The 13019-nt window shown below is 35.5% G+C and overlaps 1 protein-coding gene across 1 annotated transcript in view; it reads left to right on the top strand.

The window, feature by feature from the left end:
- The window catches only part of PLCL1 (phospholipase C-like 1), a 66967-nt gene extending 59120 nt beyond the window's left edge, over positions 1-7847 (top strand). The window contains exon 5 of the mRNA XM_011974556.1: positions 4738-7847. Coding sequence (XP_011829946.1) covers positions 4738-4920 — 183 coding nt within the window. The 3' untranslated portion in view covers positions 4921-7847. The remainder of the gene's footprint in view (positions 1-4737) is intronic.
- The last annotated feature ends 5172 nt before the right edge of the window (positions 7848-13019 follow it).

Here is a 13019-nt window from a genome sequence, read left to right as displayed (position 1 = left end):
TTTTGTGAATAATTCTGCCAGATTTGTAGCCAAAACCATTTTCAGTGGTGGTGGGAGGAGGACTGCATTTCTTGGTAAAAATGGAAGTCACAGAAATCCTAAACAGCTTTTGATGGATTATAAGATATATAACTAAAAGATAATTTACGTGTAGAATTCTACCTTATTTTATGGTTAGGATATAATGAGATGTGTGTGAATTGGTTTATGTTTAGTATATTAAGTGTTCAATAAATGTTAGCTGCTGTTTAGTGTTGTGACAATATTTCTTGTCAGTAGTAAATTTATTAGTAGTAATCAAAATTGTGGAGATACATCACCACAGCAGTGCATGGCAGCTCAATTTGCAATCTAAATTGCATCAGTTATTTCCTGATTTCTAGATAATGTATTTTAATTATAAGTTAATGCAGCTGGAAAGATTTAATAAGGAATGCTTAATGTTTGTTTTTTAAATATTCACTAATCATCACTCATTTTAAATTCAGAATTTCTATAATGATCTCTGTGGCTTTGCATGAGTCCATGTCACTTTCTAAATGTATTGGACCTGCCAATGGAGCCTTACATCCAGAAGCCAAATCACTGTGGAGGCTAAATGGTGGACATTGCTCTTGGGAGTTCTGTTAGTCTTGTTGTCCCATCAGCATCAATCTACCTGAGCTGCTCTCTATTACCCTTACTTTCTTTTGAGTTAAAGCATCCTTCTCTTTTTTTTTTTTCCTGAAGGATCTGCAGTACCAGAGGATACTTCAAATCCCCATGAGATTGCTAGTATAGAAATGCCGGCAGCAGCTTCACATTTTTTTTCAAGTTGAGTGTTCAGTGATCAACTCATACATTAATTCTGCATTTCATGTCATAACAACCCTAAACTTATTTTAGTATACAAGAAGTGTTTCCATTTCTATATCGCCAAAGAAAATGAATTCTCCCGGGGTTCCTCTTCTTCCCCTAAGACCTCTGTTTAGGGAGAATAAGATTAAAACACTTTCTTAAGAGTGACTTGTTAGATTATTTTTTAAATATATACTACAGACAAATACCTTTACATGGCTTGGCTGACCTGAATATCGTGGGGCGTGTCGGGGGATGGTTTGGGGATGAAACTGGATCAACCTCGGATCACCAGGCATTAGATTCTCATAAGGAACACACAACCTAGATCCCTTGCAGGTGCAGTTCACAATAGGGTTCACACTCCTATGAGAATCTGATGTCTCCGCTGATGTGACAGGAGGTGGTGCTCAGGCAGAAATGCTCACTCACCCACCGCTCACCTCCTGCTGTGCAGCCTGTTTCCTCACAGGTCACAGGGGCTGGTATCAGTCCATGCCCAGGGCTGGGGATACCTGCCGTACCTAATACATTTTGGAGGAAATGATATACAGGACAAAGATGTTTAGAGGGAGATCTGGTATAAGCTGGCTGGTTAAGAGAAGTTTGGGGGTGTTTGTGACAGAGTAGAGAGAAAGAGATTGCTAGATGATTAGGGAAAGTTGCTGCGTATAAAATGGGGAAAAAGTCAGCATGCCAAAGGAAAATGCCTGGGTGGTGGTTGTTAACAATCAAATTCGCCCTCTCTACGATTTTCACCAGAATGTGTCTTTTCTGGTTCTGGTGCCTTGATTAGGAAGATCCAAAGAAGAGATGCAGGTTGTGATTCCTTGAACCACAGAACAGAAAGATGACTGCTATTTCTCCTTCACAAAAAAAGAGAAAACAAAAGTTTATATCGGTGTTTCAATGTACACTCTTCACAACACAGCCTTTCATGTTTGCTTCTTTTAGTAGTTAATAGTTTAACGACTTTTTTCTGCCTGTATGGGACAGCCAGTGTGTGTTGTCTCCAGGGTTATCAGGAGATGATGTAGCTGTGTTAGTTATGCCCTGGTACAAACTGTTTTCTCCCATTGGCCATTGTTTTCTACAGAGACTGACTTCTATTTACCAGAAATGGCACAGTCTGGCATTTGGATGCCACCTCATAGAACCAATGAGACGACATTCTGGATTATTAAAATATGTTTCATGCAATGTTGTGGGAAAAGGGGATGTGAGAACTTTATGCATTAGTAGGATAAAATGATGGTTTTGCATGTTTCACTGTTCTCTTGCAATTAGGAAAGTTGCCAGTTTTTCTACTGCTATGCTTTTAAAATGCTTGATGAAACTTTCAAAACTAAATGAAAAGGAAACACTTAAAAGTAATACTCTGAAAATGAAGGAGGATATAATCTCATTACTAATAGATTATTTTTAAAGGAATCTTTCCATTTGTAAAAATAGTAGTACATATACATTATACATATCTCTGTAAAACAGACTCCAGTAGATGCATTTTAAATATTAGTCAAATTCTTAATAAAATATAGATAGTACCAAGATACTTATCATATATAGTAGCAGATAATGTTAACCACTTTCCAAATCACCTTATAGCATTGTGATTCCTATACTTATGATCATTTAAATCATAAAGAGCCCTTCAACATATTGTCTTTAATCTTAGAACTGTGAGGAAGGCTGAAGGATATTTTCATCATTTTTGCAGAAGAGAAAATGGCCCAGATAAAAATTGGTGGAAGATGCTCTGACCCTCGTCCCCGCCAGTGTGTTCTTGCTCTGCCCTGTCTTCTGATTCCGGATGCTATCTCTAAGTTGTGTCAGGCTGTGTCACATGGGCAATACTTTTCTTTTTATCTGCATTGCTTCCATGGGTAACAATGAATAGGAGTCTTTAGGGTGCATTGCAGAGAGTGCCTGCTTTGCTGTTAAAAGATGCCTATCAGGTAGTGGTTAAAACCATAGACCCTGGAGCCAGCTGCTGGACTTTAAGCTCCAGCTCTACCACTTAGCAACTGTGTGACTTTGGGAAGGGTGATTGTGCTCTGGGCCTCAGTTTTTTTAATCAGTAAATTGAGAATAATGAAAGTACCTATCTCATAGGGATGTTGTAATGAATGATTGAATGCATATATATAAAGCACAAAGAGTTACCACACCGAGCAAGTGCTTCATATGTTGGTCTGTTATTATTATTGCTGAAGAGTTGCACTTTTCAAAGTGGGTGTGACTTCACTTATTGTTTTTGAACTTTATGTTCTGGGATACATGTGCAGAATGTGCAGGTTTGTTGAGCAGACTCATTCATGATGTCTAACCTGTTTAAGAACAGACTTCCCAAAGTCTGCTGGTATAGTGGATGTTTTTTCTTTAGAAAATATATCTCTCACTGACAGAGTCTTTAGGCTCTAATCTCTAGTCTTTAGTCTCAGACTAGATTGTGAACATGGTGTGGGGAATAGAGCACTGATCCAGGAGGCTGAAGGCCTGAACTTTAGTCCCAGCTCTGCTATTAATCAGATGTGACCTTGGGCAGTCAATTAACCTTATCAGGCTCAGCTTCATTTCTCCTCATGAGAAGGCAGAACTATCCACCTCCAACTCTTCTTTCAAAATCCCATACCATAATTGATGTACTTGAGAAGAAGTCCGCTTTAACACAAACATCAGGCAAAGCCCAACTATGTAATCATCCCATATAATTAAAAGCTGCTATTAGAAGGATTTAGCTTTTTTTTTTTTTTTTTTTTTTACAAAGGATAGAATTGGCAGGTGCACGTTTAGGTTTTGAGAAATAAAATATTCCAGGCTTTTGTAAAATACAAGTTTCTTCGTACATCCTGAGGAAAAAAACATTTATCAAATTAAAAATATAGAATGGCCTTTCATAAAATAGGTGAATTATCCTTTCTCTGACCCTCTGCTTTGTAGAATAATGCTCCAGCAATCGTCATAACCCCACATCCTCCATATTGTCCTTTACTTTCAAGGTCACACTTTCAGGCATTGCCGTGAGAATGGAGAGGAGATGGAAGGAGCTACTTCCTCCTCTGTCTATGCACCGTAGACACCTGTCCCCGCTCCCCCACACTCAGTCCTTCAGCCGTTGGGCCAGTACCAGCATATGCACTTTACCATTGTAACAATGAAGTAAAATAAGAAATAAAAATAGCAGGAAAAGAGCTCTGTTGGGCACTGATGTAAATGACAGCTAATGTGTTCCTGTAATCTTCATTTCCTTTTTGTTTTGATTAACATGTTGAGCTTCTGTAGATTCTTCTTCTCCATCTGCCAGGTGGGAACATCGTCTTCAGGATGACGGGAAAGGCAGAAGTAATGTGGGTAACTAATAATTTAACAACAGGCAGATTGCAAGGATGACCCAGTATATTAAAAACCAGCTCACCAAGCATAAGGGTATGTGACTTTACAGAAGACACTTTGCTTTGTAAGCTCTTGTACAGAGGGGGAGATTTTATTTTCACTTCTTTAAGGAAGAGCTTCTTTCCTTGTTTTCTCCCGAGACTAGGAATGCTGGATCTGGGTGGGGTAGGTATTGCAGCAGTGTGCAGAGTCTCACACCATATGGTGATGGAGGAGTTGATGTCCTCAGCACATAAAGAGGAGGGTTCCTCACAACAAGAATCTCAACAGACTGCCAGCAACCACATAGCCAGTTGGTCAGGCTCAGGTTGAGGTACTTGGCTTAACAAGCAAAGTCACTTAATAATGTTAGAAAAGAACCTTGGGTTAAACCCTGGAAAAGTGAGCTTGTAGGTCTGGGTCTGTTTCCTTATTCAGCAATGGGCAGTAAGGACACAGAGTGATGTCACTCAGCACATTCCTGGCCCATAACTGTCTTCTTTCATACCTATTTTTTTCTGTTTGTAGGGCCAAGGAGATCTGTTGAAGAATGCCAAGAATGAAGCTTTAGAAAACATGAAGCAGATCCAGCTGGCATGCTTGTCCTGTGGACTGAGTAAAGCCCCCAGCAGCAGTGCTGAGGCCAAGAGCAAGCGCAGCCTGGAAGCCATAGAGGAGAAGGAAAGCAGTGAGGAGAATGGGAAGCTGTGACTGGGCATTATTGACACGTTCACCCATCTTATCAAGGACTCTGGTTTCTCATTCTTGTTTTCTTTCTTTAAATGTTTTAGAAGTTCACAAAATCATGCCCTCTATGGGGTATTGGATATAGATATTTTCACAATGTCAGTAGTTTAGTGTAGTTAATTTATCTAAATTAAAGCCTTTAGTATCAGTATTTTAAATTCTGAGACAAGTGTCAACACCCCTGTGTGGATGCCTGTGGAAGAGGGTGTGTGTGTGTGTGTATGTGTGTGTGTGTGTGGGTGTGTGTGGCAGAGAGAGAGAGAGAGAGAGAAATTCTGTTACAATGTATTCCGTGTTGCATTATTCATTTAGTGAGTTATTCCTTGATCATTTTGGGACAATTGTGTTCATCTGAAATTCTGAAGAGCACTTACTGTAACCTGTCGCTGTGTTTAATTTTACTTCTCTGCCTTTGACATTTAATTTAGTGATCATAGCATAGTTTATTATTGAAGGAAGCCAAATTTATCAAAGCATAGATGTTTTGGTAGATTAAATATAGATTAGAAAAATTCCTAAGAATCAGAGTAGAAATAAAAGTGAATGAAAGATTAAACAGATGATCAGAATTTCTAGAAAGATTAGCAAAGTCATTTCTTCAGTTAGAAAACTTTAAAAAATATTTATTAAATAAAATCAAATTTTAGGAAGTTTTCTGTAGTCATTTACTAAGCATATTATTTCACTAGAAAAGCTGATCATAGGTGAATTTATACCTACCTGTGTGGTACTCTGAAACACACTGAAAGCTCTGTTGCAATTAGGATTTTGATGTGACAATAATATTGTTGTATAATTTCAAGATTTGTAGGACGGTCTCATTCTTCCAAACTGAGAGTCTAGCACTCATTTTCTGTAACAGATATGGCAGCTTAGAGGTCTTGGCTTTATTTGTTTGTAATTTAGGGTACTAAATTTAAATTTAAAGATATTGTTCAAAGAATATCATGTCATCACATTGAGCTGATATAAATTCTGTGGGTCAGATAATATCTTTGTGATAATTGAAGAACTAACCATTTACCAAACATCTATGATATAACCCTAACACACACAGAGAAGCATATGTGCAAAAAGAAATGACAAATTAGGGTACATTTATAATTGCATCTAGATAATTTTTACCCTAATGTCTTCATAAAGTACTTGAGTGTAATGTTTGTTACCTCCAACAGAACTAGATGTTCTATGGTTATGAAAGAATATATTTATTTAAAACATTGCTTTTATTTTGAAAAGCTTCTTAATTAATTTGATTAACAAATATGCTAATTTGGGGAAACCTAGAGAAGATAATTGTTGAAATTTTGCAAATATAAACATCTCCTATAGCTTCTGTGTTAAGTTATTTCTGACTTCTTAACACTATTACATTCATGTTGCACATTACTGAAAGAGTAAAGATATGATAAAAACACTTATTGTTTTCTTTTATTGCAAATTGAAAAAGCAAAGCTAATGAAAATGAGTTACTACATCAAAAATATCTTAAAGAGTTTGCTATTTCCATGGACCAGATATGATGAAATTATTCCCTGGGTTTAAAACTGGGCACTCGAGGAGGAGGTACCTGAAGTCATTTGAAGGCAAGTTTCCAATGATACTACAATGACCTGAAAAAATTTCTTTACCCTCTATTTTATTTAACTTGCTGGTGGGAGGAATAGTGGAATGCAGTTGTTAAGCCCTTTGCGGTGAAAAAGAGGTTCTAAAGACAGAAACAAAACCCACCTCACATCAGCTGATTGGTTGATTTTACTAGTGTACCTCTTCATCTACTTGAATTCCATTTGGTAAATCCATGTCTTTACTGGATATACGGTTAGGCGGGAAGAGAAGATAAAGGATGGCAAATGCTCAAACGATATTTATACATTTATTTACTCCAGAGTCAAATCCAATCCTTGGAAGTAGCTTCCCTAGTTTATTTTATGTGTCCTAGAGCTCTACTCACATTTAGGACCTACCCAACACTTCTCGAAAACATAACATGGATTCTGCCTCATCTGATGCTACTGCTGGCAGTGGGTCGTCAGCCATACTCTGCTTCATTCCACTGGGTGTCCTTGCTAGATGAGGAGTGAGATGTGGAGCAAGGAGGAGCTTTGGATTCTGGGAGTGGAGCAGTGGCAAGGGAAAAGTCTAGCCTCCTGTGATGTTGCTGTCTCCAGATAGAATAGCAAAAACAAACAACGTTTTTGTGTGTGTATTATGCCTCCATGACATTGTTACATTCTATGAGGAGCATCTGCCTCCTTTCTAGACTTGAACTGTGGTAGAAAAAGCCCCCTTCTCTCTTCTATCTACTTAGATTTGGTGATGCTAGGAACGTAGTGTTTTAGATATTAATTCTATTTTTATTTATTCATATTTACATCACCAATGGGATCTGAGGTGGTGATGACAGGTATTATCACTGGCATTTTACAGGTGAGAAAGCCCAAGGCCATTGAGGTATAAATGGAATAACTGATTTTGAACTCGGGTCTGTCTGATTTCATGTGCAAGATTATATACTTAGTGATTTTGATTTTAAATTTATTCTCAACATTTTAAACCAGACTATTAACTCTTACCTTTATAACTACAGATACAAAGAGCTGTATCATTTATTTTCTGAATATAAAATATCAATGGTCAATATAAAAATACAAAAATAGAGAAGTATATACAACAGAAAAGCAAAATTACCCACTATTAACATTTTGATTTATATCCGTTTAGACACTGTTTAGAGTTTATACATACATGTAAATATGCTTTTATTTTAACAAAATTGAGATATTATATAAACTGTTTGTAGCAGGGTGTTTAAAATTTTAACAATATGTTGTGGATATCTTTCTATGTCAATAAATGTGTATTTACATTAGAGTTCCAAGCCTTTGAACTGAATCTAGTCCAAAAACGATGTGTTTTATTTGGTCATTGAACATTAAAAAAAAAATGTTTAAGCAATAGACAGCTTTTGAAATTCAGAAAATGTTACGTACAATTCAATGTCCTGCGTGTTTTAAAATACTGGATAATCTAACAACAGAGGACACCTCCCACTCCCCACCTCACAACCACCACACATATACTTTCTTGCTTGGCATCAATTAATTGAAACTGCCCTCTCCAAAAGGGGCATATGCTGTCCAATTTTCTAGAGAGTCTTTTCATTCATTTATGTTACATCTGGACCCTGTGGACATGATAGGTGGTGAAACTTGATGAAAATTATCATTTATTGAGAGGCAAAATGAGAGAATTGCTTGAGGCCAGGAATTGAGACTAGCCTGGGAAACAAAGTAAGACTTTGTCTTTAAAAAAATTAAAAAAAATTTAATGATCATTTATAATAATTACATAGTATCTTATTATATGGCTTACCAGAATATATTTAACCGATCTCTTATTGTTAGACTTTACTCACCTAATATCTTGTTATATAAACATTCCAGTAATAAAATCAATTTTTGCAAAGTTGTTCAACTTTTTCTTTGGGATACATTTCTAAAAGTGGAATTCTTGGGTCAAAGGATACAGAGATTTTTTGTTTTGTTTTGTTTTTGGTTTTTAGGGATTTTGAGATACATTGCCAAATAGTCTCTGGAAAACTTGTTCAATTTAAAACCCCACCAGGAGTTTATGAGAGTGCTCAAATCTTTGCTAATGATAAATTTAATTTTTCCTATTTTCATCTTTGCCAATCTTCTAAGTTACAAAAATCTTATTTCTCTTTATCTTTAATCTAGAATGAGATTGGATGCATATTAATATGTTCATTGACTCTAAATAATCTCATTAAAAGTAAAAACTTTCATACTCCAAAGGATACTACCAAGAAAGTGAAAATAGAAACCACAGAACAGGTTTGCAGGTCATATATCTGATAGAGTCTGGCGTCCAAAATTTATAAAGAACTATTACTTATTAAAAAGAAAACCAAATTTTTAAAAACTGGACAAAGGATTGGAATAGACTTTTCTTCCAAGAAGATATGCAAACAGGAAATAGAAGCACATAGAAACATGCTAAAGATCATTAACAACTAAGATCGCATAAATCATAGCCACAATTAGATATTACTTCACACCAAATAGGTTGGCTATAATAAGAAAAAGACAGATAATAACAAGTGTTAGCAAGGATGTGGAGAAATTGGAACCATCCTACCCTGCTGGTGGAAATGTCAAATAGTCCAGCTGCTTTGGAAAATAGCTTGGCACTTCCTCAAAAGGTTAAAAAAACACGGAGTTACCATATGACCCAGAAATTCTACTGTTAGATTTCTACCCAAGAGAAATGAAAATATATGTGCACACAAAAGCTTGTACACAAATGTTCATGGCAGCATTATTTATAATAGTCAAAAGTAGAAACAATCCAAATGTCTATCAACTGATGAAAGGATAAACAAAAATTACATATTCATACATTGGATTACTCAACAATAAAAAGAAATGAAGTACTGATACATGCTACAAGAGTATACCTTGAAAACATTATGCTAAGTGAAGGAAATCAGGCACAAAGGCCACATATTATACAGTTCCATTTTTATAAAATATCCAGAATAGGCAAATCAATAGAGATAGAAAGTAGACTAATGATTGCCAGTGGCTGTGGGGGTCTGGGAGTGACTGCTAATGGGTATGAGTTTTCTTATTGGTGTGATGAAAATGTTCTGGAATTAGAAATAATGGTGATGTTTGTTTACATAATTTGTGAATGTACTAAAAGTTATTTAATTGTATATTTTAAAGAGTGAATTTTATGGTATGTAAATTATCTCAGTAAAAGGGTTATAAAAGGAGAAATAAAAAGAGAATTTAAACAATGAACAGGGTATCAGAGAATAGTGAAATAGCTTCAAGAATCTAATATATATGAAACTGGAGAGAAGAGCAGGAAAGAAGAAAATTTGAAGAAATAATGGCTAAAAAAATTCTCTTTTGTAATGAAAACTATAACCCCAAGATCCAAGAATCTCAAAAATTTCAAGGACAAGAAACATGAGAAAAACAAGTTAGTCTGTTTTGTGCTGCTGTAATAGAATGTCACAGATTGTGTAATTTACAAAGAAAATAAGTTTATTTGGTTTACAGTTCTGGAGGCTGAGAAGTCCAAGAGCATGGCTTTGGCATCTGCTGATTGTAATTACATGCCAGAAGGGAAAAGGTGGAAGGTCAAGAGAGCCCATATGAAGGAGGTTTTGCTATTATAACAAAGTCACCTCCTCTACAACTACCCCACTCCAATGATAACACCCTTCATGAGGGTGGAGCCCTCATGACCCAATTACCCCTTATTTGGCCCCACTTCCCAACACTCTGGCATTGGGAATCCAATTAAGTTTCCAACACATGAGTTTTGGTGACACCTTCAAACCATTGCAACAACCAAGGCATATCATAGCCAAATAGTTCAAAAGTAGTGATAATGAGATAATCGTAAAAGCAATCAGTAAAAAAAGACATGCACAGAGAAAATAAGAAAGATAGCATATGTCTTATTGTTACTATGCAAATGAGATGCCAGTGGAGTAACTTCTTTAAAGTATTGAAAATGAAGCAAAAACTGTAATCCTAGAATTCTATACCCAGTAAAAATGAATTCTAGAATTCTATACCTATTCAAAAATGAAAGTTATACAAAAAAGTTTTCAAAAGTTGAATTCATCACCAATAGACTTACATTATAAGAAATGTTAAAGGAAATCCTTCAGGCTGAAGGAAAATGATGCCAGGTCAAAATATGGATGTACAAAAACAGATGAAGAGAGAGAGCTAGAAATAGTAACTGCAGGGATAAATATGGCTGGCCCTTTGTATCTAGGGGTTGTGCATCTGTGGATTGAACCAATAATGGATTAAAAATACTTTAAAAAATCGATAAAAATAACAACACAAAATTAAATACAAATAAAAATACAGTACAATTATTTACATAGCATTTACATTTAATTGGGTATTATAAGTAGTCTAGGGATAATTTAAGGTATACAGGAAGACATATAAAGGTTATATGCAAACACTATGTTATTTTGTGAAAGAGACTTGAACATCTAAGGATTTTGGTATTTGCAAGGGGTGAATGGGGCATTTGCAAGCGGTGAATGAGGAGGCCTGGAACCAATCTTCTGCTGATATTGAGGTACAACTGTAAAAGGTGTACTACTTAAATCTCTTATTGTATTGTAACTTGTATAAGTAATGAAATTAAAAGGCAGAAATTGTCAGACTGAATAAAATGAAAAGGCCAAATAATATGCTGCTTACAAGAAATGCAATTCAAATATAAGGACACAATTAGTTTAAAGGAAGAGAATCGGAAAAGATACACTATGACAACACAAGTCAAAAGAAAGCTGCTGTGGATATATTAATATCAGATGTAGCGGATTTCAGAGCAATGAATATTGCCAGGGATAAAGAAAGGTATTACATAATAATTAAGGCATCAATTAATCAAGAAGATGTAATAATCCGAAGCATTTATGCAACTAATATCGGAGCTTCAAAATACCTGAAGCAAAAACCAGTGGAATTGATAGGAGAAACACACAATTACACAATTATAGTCAGAATTTTCAATATCTTTCTCAATAGAGAGAACAACTAGACAGGAAATCATTAAGGATATACATGATTTAAATTATATGATCAACTACCTCGACATAATTGACATTTATGGAACACTCCACCACCAACAGCAGAGTACATATTATTTTCAAGTACACAGAAAGCAGTTACCAATATAGACCATATTCTGGATCATAAAACACATCTCAATAAATTTAAAAGAATTAATGTTATATAAAGTATGTGCTCTGACCACAAAGGAATTAGAGATCAATAAAAGAAATATTTTTGAAAAATCTCAACATATTTGAAAACTAAATAACTCATTTCTAAATAACTCCTGTGTCAAAGAAGAAATTAAAAAGGAAATCAGAAAGTACTTTGAATTTAAGTGTCAAACATCAAAATTCATGGGATAACACTAACACTATACTTAGGAAATTTATAGCAATTAACACCTGTATTAGAAAAAAAGAAATTTCCCAAACCAAAGACTTCCATTTTCATCTTAAGAAACTAGAAAAAAGAGAGAAAATTAAGTTCAAAATAGAAACAAGAATAAAGATTAGAGTAGAAATAAGACAGAAAACAAACAATAGAGAAAATCAATAAAACAAAAAGGTTGAATTTTTGGGAGGATCAATAAAATTAGTAAACCTCTAATTAAACAAAGAAGAAAAGGAACACTCAAATTACCAACATCAAGAGTAAGATCAGACATCATTTCAATATTGAATCAAAAAAAGGAGTGAGAATATATCACTCCAAATTTTAAGGATATTAAAAGGATAGTAGACAAACATTATGAAGACTTTCTGCCTATAAATTCTACAACTTCATGAAATGGGCAAATTGCTTAAAAGACACAAATTGCCAAATCTGAAAATGGTGAGTTAAATAGCTCAGACAAAAAGTACATGCTGTATGTCCAGTAATATACATTTCTGGAAACGCAAACTGATGAATAGTAACAAAAAGTAAATAAGTGGTTACCTGGGGTCAGTGTGGAATGGGGAGGGTGAGATTACAAAGTGGATAAGGACATATTTGGGAATAATATATGTGATTATTATTGTGGTGGTGTTTTCACATGTTAGACATATGTCAAAATTTAAATTGTATACTTTGAATATGTGCAGTTTGTTTTATGGAATTATATCTCAATAAAGCTCTTAGAAATACATAGGAGCACCTCTAAGTTAATAATTTTAAGGCAGCTTTTAAAAAATATAATAATTGGCCAGGCACGGTGGCTCACGCTTGTAATCCCAGCACTCTGGGAGGCCGAGGCAGGTGGATCACAAGGTCAGGAGATCGAGACCATCCTGGCTAACACGTGAAACCCTGTCTCTTCTAAAAATACAAAAAATTAACTGGTCATGGTGGCAGGCACCTGTAGTCCCAGCTACTTGGGAGGCTGAGGCAGGAGAATGGCGTGAACCTGGGAGCGGAGCTTGCAGTGAGCTGAGATCGTGCCACTGCACTCCAGCCTGG

This window comes from Mandrillus leucophaeus, unplaced genomic scaffold (genome assembly GCF_000951045.1).
Source record: "Mandrillus leucophaeus isolate KB7577 unplaced genomic scaffold, Mleu.le_1.0 Scaffold146, whole genome shotgun sequence".
NCBI lineage: Eukaryota > Metazoa > Chordata > Mammalia > Primates > Cercopithecidae > Mandrillus > Mandrillus leucophaeus.
Note: the sequence above shows the minus strand (reverse complement) of the source record. Positions and strands in the feature narration are given on the sequence as shown.